Below are 25,086 nucleotides of genomic sequence, written 5' to 3' on the forward strand. Positions count from 1 at the left end.
CATCCCTCGTGCCTGGCTGGCACAGCACCCAGTACACAGTAACTGCTCAGTAGGTGTTTAATGGATGAAGTTGTGATTGGAAATTGTATGCATAACTTTAAGGGTGGCTGATATTACTATTTAATAAATGCGATGTCCTAGCATCTTTTAAAACATGGGGCACAAAGAAGAAGTCCTGTAAGTTTGGGGAGCAGTGGTCTGAAGCCTGGGAGGTGGGTTGGGGAAGGAAGAGGGACGTGGCGAGGGAGATGCAGGGAGAGCCCCCCTGAGCCATGAGGACTGCTGAGCAAAGGAGGCCTCCTAGGTTTGGCAGCCAGCGCCCAACGTGCCTCTCCCTGGGATGGGAGTCTGTGGGGAGCGGCAGGTTTGGAGGAGTCCGTGATGAGTTTGGGTGCCTGTGGGACATCCGGTTCAAGGCAGAAGTTGGGGTGTCTCCAGCAATGGCAGGTTCTGGAAACCGTAGGTGTGAGGGGGAGGATGTAGGGTGAGTGGGTGGCAGGAAGTGGAGGGGGGCGCTGCGATGCCCCAGAGAAAGGGAATTTTAAGGAGGGGGCAGAGGTGTGAGTTAGGGATGGAGAAGGGTCAGCACTGGGAGTCCTGTGACTTCCTCAGGGCTCCACCACCCTCCTCGTGATTATTACCCCATCGTTACAGCCGGGGAGAGGTGCCAGTGCAGCAGGGCCTTCCAGAGACCCCAGCTCCACAGGGTGCAGCCCCGGCAGGTGGAGCTCTTTCACTTCCACTCAGTCACATGTTTCCTTCCTGCCTGTCCCCCTCCTTGCCCTCCTCATACTCCTGAGTTCCTGAGTTAGTCCTGCTCACCCAGGAGGAAGCCAGGCCCTTCTCTGCTGCGTCCTGGTCCCTGGTCGAGGAGCCAAAGGTGTTTGCTGCTTTCCTTCTCCTTCCTCCCCTTCCGTCTCCTCCCTCTGGTCTGGCTGAGAGGAAGGTCCCGAGCTGGCTGCAGCGAGGGAAGGAAGTCCCAGGGCTGGCCGCCTGCCCGGCCGTTGCATATCCAGCTTCCACAGGCCAGAGGCCAAGTGCAGCGGTGAGCCAGCAAATGTGTGACAGGCGCTTGGGGCAAAAAGCCCTTGGTTGATAGAATTTATTGATTCCTGTGGTGTCAATATTCCCACTGTGACCAATTTCAAGCTACCAACATGACGTCACTGAATGCAGACTTGGGACGAGACGTGTAAGTAACACACTCTCATGTAACATTCCCGCTGGACAGACACAGTAGGTGTAGACAGCTTCAAGAGTGTGTGATCACAAAGGGTGGCAAATTAATTAGGAAGTGATGAGGTTTGATTGTTTATTGCTTTTTAAGAGTATAACTTACTTTCTTGGAAGTATTTATAATGTAACTTTTAAAATAATGGCTGTTTAGGGGTGCCTGGGTGGCTCAGTTGTTTCAGCATCTGACTTCGGCTCAGGTGGTGATCGCACGGTTTGTGAGTTCGAGCCCCATGTCCGGCTCTCTGCTGTCTGCACAGAGCCCGCTTCGGATCCTCTGTTCCCCTCTCTTTGCCCATCCCCTGCTCGTTTTCTCTCTCTCTCTCCTTAAATTTAAAAAAAATCTTTTATTTTATTTTTGAGAGAGAGACGGAGTATGAGTGAGGGAGGAACAGAGAGAGAGGGAGACACAGAATCTGAAGCAGGCTCCAGGCTCTGAGCTGTCAGCACAGAGCCCGACGCGGGGTTCGAACTCACAGACCGTGAGATCATGACCTGAGCCCAAGTCGGACGTTCAACCGACTGAGCCACCCAGGCACCCCCCCACCGCCCTCTTTCAAAATAAACAAACTTAAAAAAAAAAATAATAGGGGCGCCTGGGTGGCTCAGTCGGTTGAGCGGCCGGCTTTGGCTCAGGTCATGATCTCACGGTCGATGAGTTCGAGCCCTGCGTCAGGCTCTGTGCTGACAGCTCAGAGCCTGGAGCCTGTTTCAGATTCTGTGTCTTCCTTTCTCTGACCCTCCCCCATTCATGCTCTGTCTCTCTCTGTCTCAAAAATAAATAAACGTTAAAAAAAATTAAAAAAAAAATAATAAAGTAATGTCTAACAACCACTTTGCCAAATTCTTGAAAGTTTAACAATAAGCTTTGCAAGTAGTACAGATTGGCTCCAGCAACCACTAAGTGCCACTGGGGCCATGAGAAAAGGGGGAGACTCCAAACCCCAAATTCTAGGGGATGACATTTCCATGGATGTGGATCTCCTCTGGCATCCTTTCCCTGTCCAGGCTGTGGGCAATGTCAGTCTGGATGGCAGGAGGTGGGCAGTGAGCCTCAGCGTCCCTGTTTACAGTAAGACCCAGAGGAGCAGAGCCCGGCCCTGGGCACGCCTCCTGCCTGCAGACTTGTGCTTTCCTGGCCTGGATCCCTGGACCCTGTGTCTGCCCAGGTCCCAGCCTCTGGACACCTACCCTGGCAGCCCGGAGCCAGGAAATTTGAGTGGAGCCATGCCCTTCTCCTTTGAATGTGTGAAATCTTGTGAGGGTTGGAACTTCCACACTGGGGATGATTGGGCAAGACTGTTTTCTGAGCAATGACGAAAACAAAAGAGGACAGAGCCTCTATTTCTTTACTCTGGGCTGCAATGCAATTGGGATAGTGCTGGGTGTGAACAAACAAGGGATAGAGGAGAGCTTCAGGGCTGCAATTCAACCCAGGCTCATTGAGAATGAAAAGCACTGATGAGTCTACTTGACACATTCTGAATGTGCCAGAGTTTGCACTAGGTCTTGGTGATGTCAAAGGTGGTGACACACAGCGGCGAAAACTTTGTCTTGGCTACCCCAGGAAATGAGTTGGGTCTCTGGCTTGATGCTCCTGTGTTCCTGTCAATGACCATTGTGAAGGCTGGAGGAAAGAGGTCACCTTCCCACCACATCCCAAATATGCCTCAGGCCCTGGTTCACGTCTGTCCCTCAACTGAAGGTGCCTTCCCCTTGTCCATAACCGTAGCCCGTCACAAGGCAACCTATCACACCAGGCTTCCTCCTAGCTCCCTCTCAGATGAGCTGCCTCTACTTATAGGGCTTCTGCATTCTCCCTTGGGTCTTCCTTTGGGTGTGGGGTTTATGTGCTCTGATTTCTAAGATCAGGAAGGCTGGGACCTTGTCATTCGCTCATTCATTCATTCTCATTCGTTCAGTGGGGAGCAGGGCTGGGGACGAGAAGGAGGATGAAGGTCTGTCCAAGACTGAGTGAGGGTCCAGCTCAAGGGGAGCATCCATTCTGAATGGAGGGACAAAGAGGGGCAGAGTGGGCAGGCTGCTCATCACCAACGGGGCCTCAGGGTTCAAACATGTTCACTCTTAGACACCATTTTCATCACAGCGGGTGGGCTGGTTTCCCTCGAGGTTTCTGAGACCCACCAAGTCAGTTTTAAGCAATCATAAACTATAACTAATAAAAGACAAAACAAAAAGGAATAATGAAGAGGAGGTGGAAAAACACCTATAACCCCCTGACAAATCCCTGTTCTGCTGTCATTTCAGACCCTGTGCTGGTACTTATTCTCTTTTTTATCTGCCTGCAGGTTACTCTCGGAGGGTGTTTCCATGGATTCTGCTTGGTGCCCGCCTGCCTGAGGACAGCCCCACCCCTGCCTTTCTGCCTGGTGGTAAAGACCTTTTCTATTCCTTTTTTCTGAGCAAAAAAGATTAGTGTGTTGTTTCCTCCAAGAAACTAAGTTCCATCTGTATTCTGTGTAGCTGCATCGTGGTTTAAATTTTCTCTTTCATTTCTCTCTCTTTAATATTGCTTACTTGTAAAATGCAATTTGGGGAGATTTAGCTGAAATTCAGGCAGTCGGTGGAAGGCTCAGGTGTGAGACTCGGGCGCCATCTGCTGGTCACTTCTGAGTATGACAAAATTGAATTTGCCTTGGGCCTCTGGTGTGTACAGGTGAAAATGAGTTGATTTGAAAGTTAAAGATGGAAAAGGTGTGTGCAACAACACGTGTAACCAACAAAGCGTTTGTGTCAGAATCCATAAAGAACTCTTAAAAGTTAACATAAAGAATGCAATAAATAGAGGGGCGCCTGGGTGCTCAGTGAGTTGAGCCTCTGACTCTGATTTCTGCTCGGGTCATGATCCCAAGGTTGTGGGATCAAGCCCTGTGTCTGGCTCAGCGCTGAGCATGGAACCTGCTTAAGATTCTGTCTCCCTCTGCCCCTCTACCTTCTAGCGTTCATGGTCTCTCTCTCTCTCTCTCTCTCTCTCTCTCTCTCTGTCTCTCTCAAGGAAAAAAAAAGAATGCAATAGAAAAAAGAGCAAGAGTCTTGTAAAGAGGCACTTAGTAAAAAAGGATATCCAATGGACAGTGAATTTATGAAAAATGGTCAACTTCTTATTCTTAGACTCTTGGAGGAGGAAGAGAGGTGGAGAAAGGCCAAGGTATGGTGGAAGCCTGAAAACTAAAACAAAACAAAACAAAACACCCCAGTCTCCCAAGTCATTCAGATTTTACCCACTAGGAAGAAAAAACTTCACCTCAGTTTAATTTGCATTAGGGAAGATGGAAAATCTTTTGCTGTGAACGTAAAACTGCTCTAGGAAAAAATAAAGCCTTAAGAAAAACCCTTGCCCATTCAGTGAAGAGTCAGATAAACAAAAGCCTGAGGGAGTGCTAGGCTTGCCGGCCTGAAAAATCAGTGAACAGAGAGCACTGTGTGTGCTCTGCAGGGTGGGGAGACAAATCGGGGAGTAGGTTCTGGAAGAAGACACCCAAGGAGCTAAAACAGGTGGTTACTGATTGGGGGGAGACAGATATTTGCTGTGTGTCTTTCTATCTGGCTTTAATGTTTGAAGCATATGCCGGTTTATGTATTGAAAATAAAGAGAAAGCTTGAAACCTAGTAACTTAAAAGGCTGAAATATGTTCAGTGGTGATGTCACTTGAAAGAGCACTGGTGACCTTGGGGGAGAGATTTGGTCAAGAGGGGACAGTAAAATCCAAAGTCTAATAAGTTTGGGCAAAAAGGAGGAGAAGAAGCGGGGACAGACTCCCCACACTTGCCTGATTTTGCTTGCGAGGGAGGGAAGGAGGACAGCAGCCAGACTCGGGGCCAGGATCCAAAAGGAGGCTTACTTTGTTTCTCAGGAGAGAGATGTGAGGTATTCACTGAGGGCAAAGGGGTGAAAGAGAAGGCATCCCAGGGGAGGGAAGGTGAAGGCCAGGAGGCTGGTGGAGCACAGTGGATGGAATGAAGAGCTTGGTGAGAACCGCCCCGGGGCTAAGCACGTTGCAGGGCGAGCCCCGTGTACTTGTGAGGCCACAGGAACAGTCCAGGAATTTTGCAGCAGCTTTATGGTCTGGTGGCGGGTTGTGCAGATGGCTTCCGAGGCCCTCGCGCATCCGATTTTCTTATTCCAGAGCAGCGCCGTGCGACAGACTTTCTGCATGGAAAGTTCTGTCTGTTTGCTGTCCAGTGAGGTAGCCATAAGCCACGTAAAGCTATTGAGTGCTTGAAATGTGGCCAAAGTGACTTAGGAACTGAATTTTAGTTTTATTGAAGTTTTTTTAACACTCGATTTTATTTTTTTTTTTTTTTTTTTTTAAATTTTTTTTTTTTTTTCAACGTTTATTTATTTTTGGGACAGAGAGAGACAGAGCATGAATGGGCGAGGGGCAGAGAGAGAGGGAGACACAGAATCGGAAACAGGCTCCAGGCTCTGAGCCATCAGCCCAGAGCCCGACGCGGGGCTCGAACTCACGGACAGCGAGATCGTGACCTGGCTGAAGTCGGACGCTCAACCGACTGCGCCACCCAGGCGCCCCTAACACTCGATTTTAATTGAGATACAATTGACAATGTCCTTTGCACATGTTTAAAAAGTACAACCGAATAATATCTGGTATGTGTATACACCTGTGCAACAATCACCACAGCTGAGACAGGGAGCCTCTCTCTCAGCCCAGGGTTTCCTCATGTGCCTTTGTTATCCTTCCCTCTTGCCCTTCCCTCTTCCCACACAGAAAACCACTGATCTGCTTTCAGTCAGTATTTCAGTCACTATAGATTAGTTTGAATTTTATACAAGTGGAATTACACAATATTATTTTTTGTCTATGTTATTTGCTCAGCAGAGTTATTTAGAGATTCCTCCATGTTGTGTGTATCAATAGTTCATTCCTTTTTGTCACTCAGTAGTATTTCGTTGTATGGATATACCACATTTGTTTTTATCCCTTCATCTGTGGATGAACATTTGCTTCTTTTCTCCAGTTTTTAGCCAATACACATAAAATTGCTATGAAGATCATTATACAAATCTCTATGTGGATCTATGCTTCCATTTTTCTTAGGTATATATCTAGGAATGCTGTGGCTGCAATATATGGTAGTTGTAACTTTACAGTGTTATTTAATTTTTTAAAAATAGAATTTATTGTCGGGGCACCTGGGTGGCTCAGTCGGTTGGATGTCCGACTTCGGCTCAGGTCATGATCTCGCGGTCCGTGAGTTCGAGCCCCACGTCGGGCTCTCTGCTGACAGCTCAGAGCCTGGAGCCTGTTTCAGATTCTGTGTCTCCCTCTCTCTGACCCTCCCCCGTTCATGCTCTGTCTCTCTCTGTCTCAAAAATAAATAAACGTTAAAGAAATAAAAAAATATATAATTTATTGTCCAATTGGCTAACATACAGTGTATGAAGTGTGCTCTTGGTTTTTTGGGTAGATTCCCGTGGGTCATCGCTTACGTGTAACACCCAGTGCTCATCCCAACAGGTGCCCTCCACAATGCCCATCACCCATTTTCCCCTCTCCCCCACCCTCCCATCCACCCTCAGTTTGTTCTCTGTATTTAAGGGTCTCTTATGGTTTGGCTCCCTCCCTCCTCTGTAACTATTTTTTCCCCTTCCCTTCCCCCATGGTCTTCTGTTCAGTTTCTTAAGATCCACATATGAATGAAAACATATGATACCTGTCTTTCTTTGACTGACTGACTTCACTCAGCATGATACCTTCCAGTTCCATCCACATTGCTGCAAATGGCATGATTTCATTCTTTCTCATTACCAAATGGTATTCTTTTGTGTATATAAACCACGTCTTCTTTATCCATTCATCCATTGATGGACATTTAGGCTCTTTCCATAATTTGGCTATTGTTGAAAGTGCTGCTATAAACATTCAAGTGCTATGAATCAGCACTCCTGGATCCTTTGGATAAATTCCTACTAGTCCTATTGCTGGGTCATAGAGTAGTTCTATTTTTCATTTTTTGAGGAACCTCCTCACTGTTTTCCAGAGCGTCTGTACCAGTTTGCATTCCCACCAACAGTGCAGGAGGGTTCCCGTTTCTCCACATCCTCGCCAGCATCTGTAGTTTCCTGAGTTGTTCATTTTAGCCACTCTGACTGGTGTGAGGTGGTATCTCAGTGTGGCTGTGATTTGTATTTCCCTGATGATGAGTGATGTTGAGCATCATTTCATTTGTTTGTTGGCCATCTGGATGTCTTCTTTGGAAAAAGGTCTATTCATGTCTTCTGCCCATTTCTTCACTGGATTATTTGTTTTTTGGGTGTGGAGTTTGGTGAGTTCTTTATAGATTTTGGATACTAGCCCTTTGTCTAAGATGTCATTTACAAATATCTTTTCCAATTCCATCGGTTGCCTTTTAGTTTTGTTGATTGTTTCCTTTGCAGTGCAGAAGCTTTTTATCTGGATGAGGTCCCAATAGTTCATTTTTGCTTTTAACTCCCTTGCCTTTGGAGATGTGTCAAACAAGAAATTGACATGGCCAAGGTCAAAGAGGTTGTTGCCTGCTTTCTCTTCTAGGATTTTGATGGTTTCCTGTCTCACGTTTAGGTCCTTCATCCCTTTTGAGTTTATTTTTGTGAGTTAATTTTGTTTATTTAATTTTAATTAATATTAATTAAAATTTAGGGGAACCTGGATGGCTCAGTCGGTTAAGTGTCCAACTCTTGATTTCAGCTCAGGTCATGATCCCAGGGTTGTGAAATTGAGCTCCAAATCGGGATCTGAGCTGACAGTGCGGACCCTCCTTGGGATTCTCTCTCTTCCTCTCTCTCTGCCCCTCCCCCACTCACGCTCGCATACATGCGTGCTCTCTCTCTCTCTCTCTCAAAATAAACGTTAAAAAATATAGTAATTAAATTTAAATGGCCAAATGTAGCTAGTGGCTCCCATATTGGGCAGCACAGTTCTAGAATGTATTTATTACTCCAGTGATCTTGTACCAGGGAAAGACTTTCACTCCTGCTCTAATCTCGGAATATATTCATTCCTCATGCATTCAGTGAAGATCTATTGAGACTCACTTTGTGCTGCTCATTTTGCTAGACACTAAGGATAGGATGGGGCAAAATGGATACGGACCCTGCCCTTAAGGTACTTACATTCTAGTGGACTCAGTCTGGTTGCCTATGGGTGTACTAAGTCCACTGGGGAATGAGAGGACGAATCCAGTGCGATTATAAAGTAGAGTAGTTCAAGTCTGTGTAGGTGTTGGGATGGCCCCAGGAGTGGTATGGGCTTAGGGTGAGGGATGAAGCCTCTCCCTCTCCTAGTGATATAACCTGTGAAAATAAGAACCAGGTACATAGATGGTGGTATGTTTAGAGAATAGAGGTGCAGTTGGTGAATTTGGTGTTTCAGGCAGTTTTTTTTTGGGGGGGGACATTTTCTGTGAAGGGGAGGGAGAAGGAGACACATGCTGTGTTAGGACTAGTTGTGCCTGTCCCAGGGACGTGGTGGGGGCACCATGCTCATTGGAACTCCCCATAGTCTAAGCCCTCACTCGGTCACTGTGACAGTATACACACATCTCTACTTATGTTTCCCTCTGGAGAAAAACTAGTTTAGGCCCTGAGTTAGTGGCTGTGGGTGTACTGAGCCAAGAATCTTCCTAAGAATTTTTAGGTCCTTCTGCTCAGGACTCACAGATTCTGCCTGTGGATACCTTGCCAGAAGCAGCCCCCAGCCCAGGACGTTGGTGGAAGGAAGTGCAAGCATAGTAAGATGTCATCTTTGCGCTGACGGCATGACCTGTGCTGGGGTGGTTATGAATGAGTCATTTGGGGAGCAGGTCCTGCCCCTCAATTGTGTATTTAAGTTATGACGTTGGTGTTCTTTTCAGGGTGTCAGGAAAGCTTCTAGTGAGGCCAGGGAAGCTCAGGAAACCAAAATGGGAATAATGGCAGCTGCAGCCACCACTCAGGAGCACCTGGCATGCACCAGGCACTTGGCATGCATCACCTCGTGTAATCCTCCCAACAGTCCTGGGGTCAGGTGACATTTATGACCCCCATCTTACCGGTGAAAGAACTGAGCCCAAAGAGGTCAAATAATTTACCTTAGTTCATACCGACAGAACCTGAACATACACTTAGGGGTCACTTCTGCCCCAGTGAGAAGAAGCTGATAGGCTTGAAATGACTTGACATAAAATCTCAGATGTTAGTTTCTTTCCATCCTTCCGTTACTCCTTGGTATAAGAGGCTTCCTGAATTATACTAAGTAGATAGGTCCAGTGGCGACACTTGCGATTTCTCAATCACGGAGTGGGGAGCGGGAGGAGGAGATGACAATGTATTGAACGGCAAGCACCACACTAGACATTTTATGGACATCGTGGTAGTTCACCCCTAAAGCAAACCTGTGACATCCAGGGTGTTACCTTGTGCAGCTGAGAGGCCTAGGTGCAGGCTAAGATCACCCAGCTATTAAGTTCTTAGAGCCGAATCTGAGCCCTCACAGGTTGGATCCAAACTTTCTCCTCATCACATCATACTGCCTCTCTTTAGTGTCTCAACAACAAAACACATAAGAGAAGAGGCTGTAAGAGCATAGCCCCTCGGGGTCTTTATTGACAAAAAATGTCAGTGAGCCTCAGGCAGTTCTGGGAGAGATGAGGTCAGAGTTAAGGTAACCTGTCCATCCAGTTGGGCAATTATTATTTTTTGAATGTTTATTTATTTTCAGAGAGAACGAGAGAGAGAATGTGCATGCGTGTGCATGAGCAGGGTATGGGCCGAGAGAGAGAGAATCCCAAGCAGGCTCCGCACTGTCATTGTAGAGCCCGGAAGTGGCGCTTGATCTCACAAACCAAGAGATCAAGACCTGAGCTGAGATCAAGAGTCAGACGCTTAACCCACTGGGCCACCCAGGCGCCCCTCCTGAGAAGCCTTTAGAACACTGCTCGGCATGTACAGGGCTAAGCATTCAATCAATGTTTTATTATTATTAACTATGCAGACAGCCAGGCTGAGTCCCGGCAAAACAGAGTAACTTGTCCAATTAGACACACGTAGCAAAGCTGAGACCAGAATCGGTTCTTCTGCCTCCTACTCCAGGGTACATCTGTCTGTTTGGTATTATGTTTTAGCCGTGAGAATAAAGGGTGATTAGGTTGCTGGAGGGGTTGTGGCTGGGGGGAGGGGCTAAATGGGCAAGGGGCATTGAGGAAGACACTTGGTGGGATGAGCACTGGGTGTTACATGTAGGGGATAAGTTACTGGAATCTACTCCTGAAATCATTATTGCACCACATAACTGAGTTAGTTACATACTAACTAACTTGGATGTAAATTAAAAAGAAAAAAATTAATTAGTTTAAAAAAATGAGTGATTTAGGGGTGCCTGGGTGGCTCAGTCACTTAAGCATCTGACTTCATTCAGGTCAGGTCATGATCTCATGATTTGAGTTCGAGCCCTGCGTCGGGCTCTGTGCTGACAGCTCAGAGCCTGGAGCCTGCCTGTGATTCTGTGTCTCCCTCTCTCTGCCCCTCCCCTGCTTACACTCTGTCTCTTTCTAAATGAATAAATAAATAAATAAATAAAACATTAGATATAAAATCTTTCTTTGAGGTTTATTTATTTTGAGAGAGTGCAAGCAGGGGAGGGGCAAGAAGAGAGGGGGACAGAGGATCTGAAGTGGGCTCTGGGGCACCTGGGTGGCTCAGTTGGTTAAGCAACTCACTTCAGCTCAGGTCATGATCTTGCAGTTCGTGGGTTCGAGCCCTGTGCTGACAGCTCAGAGCCTGGAGCCTGCTTCGGATTCTGTGTCTCCCTCTCTCTCTCTCTGCCCCTGCTCTGCTTGTGCTCTGTCTCTGTCTCTCAAAAAATGAATAAACATTAAAAAATATATATATTTAAAAAATGAGTGATTTCAACTCCATCAGTACTTTCTTTTTTTTTTTTTTTTAATTTTTTTTTTTTCAACGTTTATTTATTTTTTGGAGAGAGAGAGACAGAGCATGAACGGGGGAGGGGCAGAGAGAGAGGGAGACACAGAATCGGAAACAGGCTCCAGGCTCTGAGCCATCAGCCCAGAGCCCGACGCGGGGCTCGAACTCACGGACCGCGAGATCGTGACCTGGCTGAAGTCGGACGCTTAACCAACTGCGCCACCCAGGCGCCCCTCAACTCCATCAGTACTTTCAAAGTAGTGTAAGCTGTCCCCCAGCTTCAGGCTGAAAATAGTTACTATTCATCTTCTAAAAATAAAGTGTCTTTTGTAAAACAAACAAGCTGTTATCAGCAAGATAGGAATTGACAAGCACTAGCTTGGTGCTACTAAGGAGGGGCTCTAGGAGAGATTATCAGGTTCTGTAAGTGATAATAGCTACTGGCTGTTAATACCAATTTAGTTGCAATTAATTGTGTAATTGTCTGGGATATTTCAGAAATGGGTCTAATTTCTGTTGTAATCTTTTTAAAGAGATACAGAAAATAACCAGAAATTTTTGAATAGCTATACTATAATTACACATACCCAAGTATAAAAAAACCCAATTCTTTGTTATTGGGAGATAGCCAATCTGGAACATTTTTTCAGAGAAGCAATTTTATGATAGGGTTTCAGTTACATTATGGAAAAGAGATTACAGCATTGACAGTGAGGATTCTTAGGGCTCCTTAAAAAATTTCCATGCAAAAATAGATATTTAGTGGGGCACCTAGGTGGCTCAGTTGGGTATGCGGCTGACTGGCTCAGGTCATGATCTCATGGTTTGTGAGTCACACATCAGGCTCTGCACTGACAGCTCGGAGCCTGGAGCCTTCTTCGGATTCTGTGTCTACTTCTGTCCCTCCCCCACTCATGCTCACTCTCTCTCTCTCTCTCTCTCACTCTCTCGCTCTCTCAAAAACAAACATTAAAAAAAAAGATATTTAGTGTATGTATGGTTTCTAACTGTGGGAATATTCACACAGCCCTTCTGTGTCTCTAACACTAGAAATTCAAAGAAAACACCTAGGTCCCTCCCCCAAGGGCTTGTGGGTAATCAGACAGTGGTGGCTCCCACAGTGACCAAATGAGGGAGGGAGGTAGGCACAGAAGAAGGGCTCCTAATTCACATAGGGAGGGAAAGGAAGGCTTTTTGGAGGAGATGATACCTGAGGAGAATCTTTAAGGATGAGTTGGTTTTTATGAGGTAAAGAAGCTGGGGAAATGATTTTCCAGATAAAGAAGGGGCAAAGGAGCAGAGGATAAGAAAATTTGCCTCGTTCTGGGAGCTGTAAGACTGGCACTGCTCAATTAGCCAAGTAAAAAAATAATAGGCAGTGCCTTTGTGAAGAAATTAACTTGTAGTAATAATGATGTGTTCCCAGCACTTTCTTTATGTAGCTCATTTAATCCTCATAAAAGTCACATGAGGCAGGAACAGTTAATATTTTTATTTTGTGGACAGAGAAACCGAGCACAGAGAAGTTCAAAAAGTTTCCCCAAATCTCAATGTTAGAAAGGGAGGGGAGGGCCAAGATGGAAACCTAGGCAGTCTGCTGAGTCCATACCTCTGTGTGAGCTCACAATGAAAGCATCTATTTGGTTTGGAGCTACCTAGTAACTAACCCAGATATCTACTACATCTTACCCACTCCCAACCAAGATGAGATCAGCTTTAACCCATAATTCCATGGCTTGTGGGAAGTTCATTGACTTCCTGGAAATATCTATGAATTACTGGAGGCTTGTGTTTTTTGTTTTCCATGGGTTCACAGTCTGTATGTAATATTTCTGAGCTGTTTCTTTGTCTCGATCCTGTCTTGGTAAGGATTCAATGGTGGGCACAACCCTTTCTGCTTGTTTTAGCCACCTTTCCCTCCCCCCCCCCCCCAAGCAATGTAAACATTGACTTAAGATTTGGGGGATTGTTGGGGCGCCTGGGTGGCTCAGTCGGTTGAGCGTCCGACTTCAGCCTGGGTCATGATCTCGCGGTCCGTGAGTTTGAGCCCCGTGTCAGGCTCTGGGCTGATGGCTCAGAGCCTGAAGCCTGCTTCCGATTCTGTGTCTCCTTCTCTCTCTGCCCCTCCCCCGTTCATGCTCTGTATCTCTCTGTCTCAAGAATAAATAAACGTTAAAAAAAAAAAAAAAGATTTGGGGGATTGTTGTGCCCAGGGGGTCCCATGGTACGTTGACTGTAACGTGGACTAGCCCCTCCCCTTCACAAACAAGACCAGTTGTGGACACAGAAGTGCATTGTCCTGAGAGCAAAGCAGTGGCTGGCTATTGAAGAAATGGCAGAAGGAGCCTGGCCCTTGTGGCTTGGGTCCCAACCCTTCCCAGTCATGGCTATGAGGACTGAGGAATGAAGAAAGGAAAGGCTAGTGAGAACATGCTGAAACCTGATTTAGCACTATCCTGGTGCCTCAAAAAACAAGAACTCAGTTAAGAAATAGAGTAAACTTTTGGCTACTTTTTTGCTAAGCATGTATATAAATTATGGAAAGTTGTGTCTTCCTAAACTATTATACTTCCATTATTTGTATACATCTATGGTCTAATGGTTGTGATTTTGACTACAGTAGTCTACACTGGATCCCTTTTATATTGTTTACTAGTTATAACTATATTTAAGAGATGTCTGTGACCTTCTCTTTCTACATGACTACCTATGTGACTTTCAGCACGGCAGTTAACTTCTCCTGGTCTCAGTTTCTTCATTTGTAAAGTGAAGATTATAATATTTATCAAAATACCATCATGAGAATTACACAATTAAGTATATAGCAGTGTCTGAAAGGCAGTAAAGGTTCAATAAATGTTAGCAATTATTTCCCCCTTTAACCAAAATTGGACTGTGGTTTGGTATGGCTGAAGCATGGGAGATAGGATAGTGGTTGTAGAAAGGGTGGAATTGTGGGTGGAGAAGTGAGTAGTCACCAAACCAGAAGGATTTTGTACGTCGTTACCAAGAGGATGGACTTTATCCTACAGGCCAGTTTCTCAAGCCATCCGTAATGGGAGTGTGATCTTCTATTTGTAGGAGTGAGGGTATGACCCAAGACGCTCTCCAAAAACATAATATTGTTTCATTTCCTGTTTAATTTTTAAAAATACACAGGAATTTTTTGTTCTAGTCCACAACATATTCAGTGGTAGGGAGGTGGCCTTCACAGATCATTTCTTGGTTAAATGATTGTAAAATGAATTCACATCTGGAGGTAGTCTCAATATACCTTATTAAAGTCCAACCTACTGAACCAATTCTTTGAGATGTCCCAATTTCAGTATTATGGTATCTTAAAGATGAGAATGCTTCTCAAACCAAGTATGTAGATCTCAATGGCTAAAACACTGAATTATATAATATTTCTTAGAATTTTAACAAATATGCAGGACTTTGGAAAATATTCTTACACAAAAAAGCAAAGCAACAATGGTATAGGCTTGTGTTCAGATACTGCTGAAACTCCAGTCAGACCGTAAAGTGAGTAAGAGCCTGTTGGAACTAGGATTTGCCAGTAGCCTTCACAGGGAACTGATTTAACGAATAGAAGTCCAGGAAACTCTCCTCTTCACCCCACTTCTTCATTCCTTGACTAGGCCAGATATCCACTACAATCACTGTCCTGAGGCAAGTGTCCCTGTAACCATTTATGTTGTTAGCATTCCTCTGGGGAGGAAGTAGAAGAAAGAATAATGAGGGAGGGTGGGAGCAGATCTTCAATCCTAGGAAAGTCAAGGGAACAGAGGTGGTCTGTCTTGCTTTCAGGTTGGCTTTGCGTTCATGGGGTCTCTGAAAATTTCCATTAAAAAAAAATCCTACTTTCTTCCCAAGAAATAGCTCAGTATATTTTGTAGAAAAACCAACTCACACACATTTTCCCCATGGCGCCAGCATTTTGTTAAAGTGAACAAAAGTGTTAAAAAAAAAAAACAAAAAACACCAAAACCCAAAACACACCAAAACCCCACAAACCAATATGCAGAAGCTGGCAAGTAAAACAAACAGGAATTTCAAGTCAAACCAGAACAAATTTTTGAAAAGTTCACAGAAGGAATTTGGTAACTTACAAAGTATCATCTTCATGTTTATTGGCCAAACTTTATAGTTCATGTTCTGTAAAAGTCACATAGAGCCTTAAACCAGAATTCTGCCTGAAAATTTCACTGAGGCTGGATTTTTAAAGCTCCTAATCTTAAACACATGATTTATGTAAAGATGATATTTAGTCAGAAGGCTTCATACTTCCTATTTATGCTTAGGCTATATTCTAGCTTAAAGAAAATATACTATATCATAGCTGGAATTATAACCAAAAATATTATCCAACTAATATATAAAATAAAATGGAAAGTTTGGCATAAGAAAGAGTTTGTAAGTCTAATTTATAATTTATTGTAAAGTAAATTCGAATTCATTTTGCCATCTGACAAGGACGAAAAAAATGACACATCAAAATAGATATACAGCTAGGTAAGTAATCAAATCATATGTTAACATCTCACTACTATAACTTACCTAAAACTATATTTTATTACTATTTTCAAAAATAGAGGAGTCTTTCTCTAGGTGACTGGGAAACTTTAAAGAACATGTTATTTTTATTTTTATTTTTATTTATTTATTTTTTTAAATTTTTTTTAACATTTTTATTTATTTTTGAGAGAGAGAGAGAGAGCATGAATGGGGGAGGGGCAGAGAGAGAAGGAGACACAGAATCGGAAGCAGGCTCCAGGCTCTGAGCCATCAGCCCAGAGCCCGACACGGGGCTCGAACTCACGGACTGTGAGATCGTGACCTGAGCCGAAGTCGGATGCTTAACCGACTGAGCCACCCAGGCGCCCCAAGAACATGTTATTTTTAAAGCCCAATAACCAAATTTCGTCTTAGCAGATAAAATGGTATTTTTCATTCGTGAGCGCCCATTTGGCACAAGCTGCATAGGGTACTCAACACACATAGGGTACTTTAACGCATGTTTGTTAAAGTTCTAAGAAATACTATATAATTCAGTGTTTTAGCCACTGAGATCTACATACTTGGTTTGAGAAGCATTCTCATCTTTAAGATACCATAATACTGAAATTGGGACATCTCAGAGAATTGGTTCAGTAGGTTGGACATTTTATTTTTTGTCATAACTTACGTGAAAATTAAAAAATCCAGTAAACCTGTATATTGAAAATATTCTGAAATGATCCTGGCGTTAGGGGGTAGAAAACTGCTTTGCTAGTAAACTTAGAGAGTGTATGGCACATAGATGGTGTTTGAAATCCTGCTCCTCTTCTCCTCTATCTCTGCCTCAAACTTCCGAGGAAGACAGACAAAAGAAAAAAGTAAGGGAGGGGAAGAAGCTTTGACAGCGCAGGTGGCCTTCAGACTGGCCAGTCACAGAAACTTCCGAGCAGGCTCCAGAAAAGCCTGCCGCACCCATCTGCGCTGTTAAGAGCCTTGAAACCATACGACAGTGTATACCAAGGGCGGGCAAACTTCGCCTACAAATGGTCAGATAGTAAATATTTTATATCTGTCCCAACTACTCAACTCTGCCACCGCAGCACGAAAGCAGCCACAGGTAACCATACGTGATGAAATGAGTGTGGCTGTGTTTGAGGAATACTTTATTTACACTGAAATTTAAAGTTCAACGTAATTTTCACATATCATTCTTCTGATTTTTTTTTTTTAACCATTAAAAATTACAAAAACCATTTTCAGCTCCATGGGCCACGCAAAACGGGCTGCAGGCCAGACTCGGCCCATGAGGCACAGTGTGCTGACCCCCCGTCTGTACCATCGGAGGGTCACCAGGTCATTCCTCTCAGACTTCACAAAGGCCCTCACCAATCTTACTTTCACGGGAGCATCTCTTTCCTTTCTGCCATTGTTGCTGGGCCTGCAGGAATATTAAAAGTGACTTGTAGAAAAAGTTATAGATTCTTTTAATAGCTCTTTTTTTCTTTACCTGGAAGGTTTTTCCCAGGTTTAGTTCTTAAACACCTTAAATAGGGCATTACAGTCTGAGTTTATAAAACTAGGGTATCATCTATTTTCCAATGCTTTTTAAGATTATTGCTATGTTTTAAGGTCTGCTATTGCTCAATAAAGCAGCCCAGAAATTTCAGGATTATATATTTTCATTTTTTAATAAACCACACGGCAAAACAATACTTTATTTAATAAATGTATAGGAAATTACAATTTGAAAATTGCAAATACAGTACATATACATATACTATATCTTGATCTTAAATTATATGGAGAAACACCAGCTTCAAAATCTTCCTAAAATCAATCGTATGCAAAATACCTGGTTTCTGAAAGGGCAAATGGAAAAGTATATACAATTTCTTAAACTGTGATATGGCTTAATAACATATATTTTTAGAGAAGCATAAGCTTTCCAAATATAAGGTATCTTCCAGGTGCAAAGCTGACATACTGGCCATTTCAATTTTTCAGAATATACTTAACTGCAATATTTAAATTGACGCTGTCATAGATGTAATTGGGAAAGTCTCCGTAAATGTTTTCCAGTCTTACCAAAAATCAGAAAATATTGGTCTTTACAATACGATTGGAAGAATAACGTAACAGAGTAAACCCTTTGTAAGCAGGAATTCAAGGATCGGATGGCCTGAATGCACATACACAATTCAATACTGAGGAATTCCCACGACAATTTCTTCTAATTTGCGGGCTCCTACGAACATAACAAAAAATATCCCTGATTGGTGAGCTGTAAAACAAATCTGATGTCCTTTCCAGCAAGATTCCCGTGGCAGATCTGTAGTTAGAGTTTGCAAATCATGTTTTGGTTAGAGACAAAAAAAACTTAATCATTTGGAAATCAGACTCACCTCCCCTCAACACAGCATATAGCAAGATGTCACTATTCTTTGGGACTAATACTCAAGTGGCTCATGAGCTAAGCTTGGTTTAAGAAGAAACCAAGCCAAAGGAACTAATCTTACATCTATTAACACTATATGTAAGGTAGAGTCAACAGGAAAATTGCCTAAAATCTTATTCCAACGGGGCTCAGATTCTGTAAAAACACACCTTATTCATTATGGTGAACCAATTCACATAAATTCATAAAAAGAAAATAAATTTACCTCATTGTGCTTGTTTCAAAAGTGAATGACTATCTCTTCTAAAGTGGTGAGAGTAGTTGTTTAAGAAACACAATCCAGTCTTATTAGAGAATCTTCACTTATGGTTGTATAGTGTAGTCTATTTCTATCATACTTATACTGTAAAGTTCAGTGTCCAAGAGAAATCTGGATCAAGAACAATCAGCTGTTTAAAAAAAGGGTTCTTCCTCACGAAGAAAAAGTTTATAAGTGGTGCTTTGTTTCTGAAAGATGGTTTTCCTCACATTTAAACAAAAGGGAAGCTCATGTGTCTGATCTTGCCTGTGTCTATTCTGGGAAAATTCTACTAAAAACAAACACTGTCAGTGAGGACACCTGGGTTCAAGACACAGAACCAGAACACTGAGACTTTTAAGAGCAGGAAACTTAGTTTTAGAAAATGGAAATAAAGTACCCAAACTTGAAACGAAAACAGTAAAATAAGAGAGCCTGTGATTTGGCAAACAATACTGACAGGAGCTGCAAGCTGCGAAAATCTGGGCTCACATTACACAAGGCACAGCTAATGGGAAGTGTATGTGGGAATTCTATTTGAAATGGTTCTACATTTCAAAGCTCTCTGAAAGATGCCCTATTCAGCTATATTCCTCACATTAGGTTTGTAAGGCAGCATGGTCGTTAATGAAAAATAGGTCTTTTCCTAAAATAAATCAAAATGCTGCCTCTGGCCAGAGTTTTGACAGGTTTATATATACAAGTAACTCTGATTATTTGCAAATGTTAATTAAAATACATCAAACTGGGGCACCTGGGTGCATCAGTTGATTAACTGTCCAATTCTTGATGTCAGCTCAGGTCTCGATCTCAGGGATGGGAGTTCAAGCCTGGCACTGGGCTCCACGCTTTGTGGAGCTTACTTAAAAAAAACAAACAAAAAAAACATCACACTGAAGAACTGCCCAGTTTTTAGGTTGTGATCTGTTTTCTCAGTGCAAAATTAACAATGCAAAGTGTTTATCCAAAATTACCCAGCGCCTGTGTCAGGACAGTGGAGAACTCTTCCTGTGAGGGCTGTCTGAGGGGTGTGACTCAGGGTTGCAGCTCAGCAGGGTAGGGACAGACCCAAGGCTCTGTGGCTTCCGTCGTGCAGTCCCTGGCCCTAACTGCTAAGTTCACATCGTCCTGTGTGGGTTTTGTCAAGTTACAAAAAGTGAAATCTATCAATTTTCAATCTCAGCCCCAGGAAAGCACAAGTACAAAATGTGTAGTCCTTGCTACAAAAGAAAAAGCACAGGGAACTTCATGTGTACCTCACTTAAACAAAGCACACTCACTAAAATTTACAAAAGTTTTCACTGTTTCTGCATTTTACAAAAAATCCTTTTCAATCCTCAAATGAATTTCAGACTGTTTTATCACATAACTTTTTCAAGGAACAGGTCGATATGAAAAGTAAGATACGCCTATTTAGGATAAAGGAAAGTTTACAAGAAACAAGCTCAGTGGACACATGGGAAACACCTGCAAATACGGGGAAAGCCATTAGCATACAATGCATGTTCTTTTCCTTTCTCTTGCTAGGTACCCAAAGTCCGTAATGCCCAGATGTCCACTGAAATGCTTCTCATTTATTCTTATTTGCCTTCCACATTTAAGAGAATTTTGACTTAAACTATGTATGTACTACTCAAATTTTTGAAAAATTCAAATCATTTTAAATGGATTCACAGCAAGAACCGCATAAGGTTAATTTTCAATTCAATTCAATAAACACTGGGTTTTACTAGATACCATTAACCCTCATCAACCCTTTTTTGGGGGATACCATCAACTCTTAATCATCTTTTAGGGAACTTCAGGTTTTATCTTAGGTTTACTTACAGTGAGGTACTTGGTAGAAACACGAAATCTGCTTCCTCTCCTTCTTTGATATTATAAGTCATCTGCATGTTTATCTACGCTTCTAATTCACAACTTGCCTAGTAATTGTACTCTGATTCTCTGAGAACCTCAAGAACCATATCCATTCTTGGTTAAGAAACTGTCCCTGTGAAAATAGACTTCTAAAGTGCATAAAGATAATCACAAAACCAACAGTTGCAAAATGAAACCTGATTATTCACAGCTACCCCTTTAACACAACTGGTACCAATTAGGTTGCATTCGGTTTGGAAAGTTTCAGGTTTAGCCTCCCTACAACACAGATTGAATGTCCATCCCAATTCCTGTGTTTCAAACAACACAAATACAAGGTCAAAAACCCTTGATGTTTTCTTTCTTTTTAAATGTGTTCTCCCTATCTCTCTGGGCATTTCTGCTATGGTATTATTGGAAAACCTCAAAATTATATCTTAGGGTTTCTGGAGTCCGTGGAGAATCCCTAACCCATATCATCAAACAAATTCTCTCTGGAGGAATGTGGTTAATCTACATGTGAAAGATAGGCATTACAAACTGAACCACAGCTCTCCAGAGTTTTACCCTGAAGGGGCACAGACTAACTGGTATGGAGGCAGGAAGCAAGGTACCAAGCACACTTTCAGTTCTTACAAGGACAGAGGATCATTGTTTACATTTTGCAGTCTCCTGCTATTCTTAAGATAATTCCATGAATAATAAAAGTGACTGCAGAAGACTTAAATCTGACATTCCACACTCCATCCTCACTCCTATATTTTAAATCACCATATAGTAATTTAAGATTAACTTCTGCCATTTAGAATAGTATTGAAAATATTTCCTAAATATTCCTAATGACAGTGACCACCACAACATGTAAAGATTTGGTTCTGATTAAGATTACAAATAACCAAAATGATAACTTTGAGATTCAAAACCCTGTAACATCTGGAAAAAGTTGTTTATAAAGTATAACTATAACAATAACATTATTTGTGAAATAAAACATTTCTGAAACACTTAGGAATACATGCTTATTCCACTATCTGGATAATTTCTAGTATTCTCTGAAATCTGTTGAGAAATAATTTCTGTAAAAACATAACTGGGTGTCAAATTCCAGAAGCTGGCTGTCAAGATTACCTAATAAAAAAAAATCAGTTTTCCAGCACTAGCTTGATAAAAAATGGTCCTTAAAAAGGATTTTTAAATGCAAATACTGAATTCTTGATGCTCCCTTTAAGACATGTACTCTGTCACAGTTAGTGAAATGTGGTCTTGGATTGTCTTCTTTGAGGTATCCGTAGAGTCACGTCTCATTTTATAAATAGTGTTTTGGAAACATCTTCATCTGAAAACCATGGTGAAGTCTCCTTTTACCATTAAACAGAAAGTAGCACTCTCAGGCTAGAGTGATTGTTTTGAGAGACAGGTGCTTGATATGGACACAGCTGTCAGGGATTCCATTTTCTCTTTCAGGTGTGCACATTTATTGCTCTCAGGTCTGTGACTGCAGGATAAATAAGGCAGTGGTCCCCAAAACATATAAAATTAGGAACTGGAACTCTGACAATGTGCACAAGTTCTGTCCACTTCTTGCCTGTAACTCTGAAGCTGAATAGTACATTTATACATGCCAAATGTGTTCAATAACACATGCTTTGCTTTGGACTGTACTTCTTCCCATTTAGATGAACTTCCAGGAACTGCAATGTCAAGAAAATATCATTACTATTCATTGTACAAAGTTACAATGACACAGGGAAATAACAAATTTCATATACAGTGAACCTATTTTTATTAGTTTGATTTCTCCCCTCTTGAAGCTCCTCTCTTGGAGAAGCACACCGGCTTAAAAAGCCAGGATGGCTTGTCATTATTCCAATCCCTCTAGTCCACTCTCAGAGAAAGAATACTGGACATCAATTGCAAGTCTTCTGTACTTTAAAAAAAAATAAACCACATGCATGTATTATTTTGATAAATAAAAAGCATCAATCTGTGAAATGACCTAAAGAAATAAAAACAGACCCAGCTTTTCTTATGTAGAAATACAGCATGGTAGATACACTTCATGCTTTAATCTGAAAGCAAAAATCAATTTGTAATGTCTCATCTTAAAGAGATTGAAAATTATTGCTCGGCTGCCATTATTGATCTGCAACTCACCTTTTGAAAAGTCTGAACCCTCCCTTAAAGCAAATCTTTCCAGCAGAAACAATTTTCCTACTTATTTAAAAGCAAAAATGTTAAATTCAATTCCAAAGACAAAGTCCACCAACCCCAGGATTTACCGTCAGCAACATACTTAGCTGTATGTGTACTATGGCAGTAGGTTTTCCTGAAGTGAGAGACCAGATATTTAAATCTTCCACTGAATATACATCTTCTATTTTCATCAAGGCTTCTTTGATATAGTCTACATTCAAATGGCTTGGTACACCTATTAGTTTAGAATATATCATTTATAAGTAAAGTTTATTTGGGGGAAAAAGTTATACATAACTGATAGAATTTTTTTTTCCAAAGAACTCAAACGGCTTTACCAAATTCAGTTTAAATGAATACTTTAAAATATCTTAATACTTTAAGACAAGGATGCACCTGGGTGGCTCAGTTGGTTAAGCATCCAAGTCTTGATTTTGGCTCAGGTTATGATCCCACATGAGATTGAGCCCCACGATGGGCTGGGTGCTGTCTCTCTCTCTCTGCCCCTCCCCCACCTGCGCTTGGCACACGTGCACATGCACTCTCTCTCTCTCTCAAAATAAATCAACTTAAAAATATATATATCAAACCTGAATACTTCATTTAACAAATAAGCTAGGATAGAGGCACCTGGTGGTTTAGTCAGTTAAGTGTCTGACTCTTGATTTTGGCTCAGGTCATGATCTCACAGTTCATGGGTTCGAGCCCTGCTGATAGCACAGAGCCTGCTTGGGATTCTGTGTCTCCCTCTCTCTCTGCCCTTCCGCAGCTTGCACTCTCACGCTGTCTCTCTCAAAAATAAACAAACATTTAAAAAAATAAAAAGCCAGGATAGACAGAAAAAAAATGAAAAAAAGGGAACATCCAATGATAATGAACGTACTGTTGAAAATATAGGCATATACTTAATATAAGTAGGGATGTAGGAAATATAACAAAATAGCAAGTTAAATGGGAATTAAGGAATTAATAAACCAGTAGACATAACTGTATTAAGACTCAAAAGAGTTGCATCTTTGTCCTAGCTCCATAGTTTATTTATTAGCAGCATTACCTTAATTAAGCAAGTTATGTTACCCCTCTGAACCTCAATTTCCTTGTTGGTAAATAGAGATAATAATGTCTACCTTACCTACCTTTCTCAGTGATCATAAGGATCGAATAGGTAACAGATGGGAGAGCACATCAATTCTTATATTTTATATACACATAAAGTGGTGTTACTATAACCTATAAGCGTCTGTAAAAAGAAAAGACAGGACTCCTACCTACCCTAGAGTGCCCCGCCCACCCCCAATCTGATTTAGGGAAGTAATAAACCCACAACGGGGGATATTAGTGAGAGCTTACCTTCTAGTATTATAACTATTGTGTCCCATATGATACGAAATGTTGTGAAAGCCACAAGTAATGAAAATACATATGTACAGATGGGATCGGCAATCTTGTATTCTGGCTGAAAGGTGACAGAGCAAAATTGTATGATTAAGTACAGACTGACATAAAACAAGCAAAACAAGCCATACTCTGTCCCCATGTCCCCCATTCTTTAGCTGCCTTTGCCAGGACTGAAGAATACCTTTAAATTTAGATACTGTGACTCTTTCCTGGATTGTTTAAATACCTTTCCTGGTAAGACCTATTTCCAGAGGTTTAATCATTTGTTCTACTGCTTTCCTCTGTGCCTTCCCTAAATCTTCCAACCAGAACCAGAGAATATCAGAGCTCAAACGAGTTTTAGCAGCCACTTATCTGATCTAGAGGGGCTCCTGGATGGCTCAGTTGGTTAAGTGTCTGACTCTTGATTTTAGCTCAGATCATGATCTCATGGTCATGGGATAGTGCCCTGCGTCAGGCTCTGTGCTGAGTGAGGAGACTGAGTTTCTCGCTCACTTGCTCGCTCTCTCTCTCATTGCCCTTCCCCTACTCGTGCATGTGTGCCTGTGTGCACTCTCTCAAAATAAATAAACCTAATAAATAAGAGTTTAGAGTTAAGGGACTTACTTGCTCAATACTTGCTCAAAGTATAAATGGCAGAGCCAAGACTAGAACACAAATCTCTGGATTTCTAGTCCAGCACACATGCCAGTACCTAGCAGTTCAGGGACAAGGCTTAAACTCGAGTGAAGGTGGTACTGAAGCCAGCTATAGATTGTTACTCTGTAAAATGATACTACTGTGTTTAGTGTTAACAAAAGAGCTATACTGGCGGCTCAGTTAAGCCTCCCTAAATGCAAAATGAGTAAGACTAGCTTTGGTGTCCAATATACTGATAAAAGACAATTACCTTTAGTTTTAATATTGAAATTAAATATATTTTAAAATAGAAAAATTAGCAATCCTATTACCTTGAATCGTATGATGTATGCAGCTATTAGTACACCAACACTCTGTACCAAATCCCCCAAGGCATGTACAAATGCAGCTCTCACTGCTAGGCTGTCCTGCCCATGGTTGTGTCTGCACCCAGAACCTGCGGTAGGAGAATTCGAAGGCAGAGAGTGGGAATGGGCGTGGTGACCAGACTGGTTCAATAGAAACCCCATTCTGTCAAAAATAAAAGAAAACATTATTATTCTTCCTAGCAGTATTGATAAAAATATTTATTGCTAATCAGACACTAATGAGACAACATGGAACTCATTCATTTAATATATATCTGAGCACCTATTGCATAGCAGG

The 25,086-nt window shown here is 42.2% G+C and overlaps 2 protein-coding genes across 7 annotated transcripts in view; one reads left to right on the top strand and one right to left on the bottom strand.

Annotated features, from left to right (window-relative positions):
- The first annotated feature begins 816 nt into the window (after positions 1 to 816).
- BLOC1S6 (biogenesis of lysosomal organelles complex 1 subunit 6) overlaps positions 817 to 25,086 on the top strand; it is a 128,838-nt gene continuing 104,568 nt past the window's right edge. For both annotated transcript variants that reach the window (XR_015252631.1, XM_086710605.1), the window contains exons 1-2: positions 817 to 1,192; positions 3,543 to 3,626. Coding sequence is in view for 1 of the 2 variants with exons in the window: in XM_086710605.1 (XP_086566731.1) it covers positions 1,171 to 1,192; positions 3,543 to 3,626 (106 nt within the window). In the remaining variant the exon portion in view is untranslated. The remainder of the gene's footprint in view (positions 1,193 to 3,542; positions 3,627 to 25,086) is intronic.
- SLC30A4 (solute carrier family 30 member 4) overlaps positions 19,643 to 25,086 on the bottom strand; it is a 28,452-nt gene continuing 23,008 nt past the window's right edge. For 2 of the 5 annotated variants that reach the window (XM_086710601.1, XM_025919585.2), the window contains exons 5-8: positions 24,753 to 24,951; positions 23,755 to 23,860; positions 22,505 to 22,639; positions 19,643 to 21,902 (exon numbers count right to left, since the gene is read on the bottom strand). In XM_086710601.1, the coding sequence (XP_086566727.1) occupies positions 21,748 to 21,902; positions 22,505 to 22,639; positions 23,755 to 23,860; positions 24,753 to 24,951 (595 nt within the window). In that variant the 3' untranslated portion in view covers positions 19,643 to 21,747. The remainder of the gene's footprint in view (positions 21,903 to 22,504; positions 22,640 to 23,754; positions 23,861 to 24,752; positions 24,952 to 25,086) is intronic. The other 3 variants (XM_086710604.1, XM_086710603.1, XM_086710602.1) reach the window with 3 other exon arrangements.

Source organism: Puma concolor, chromosome B3 (assembly GCF_028749965.1).
Source record: "Puma concolor isolate L17-30 chromosome B3, mPumCon1.1.hap2, whole genome shotgun sequence".
Classification (NCBI taxonomy): Eukaryota; Metazoa; Chordata; class Mammalia; order Carnivora; family Felidae; genus Puma; species Puma concolor.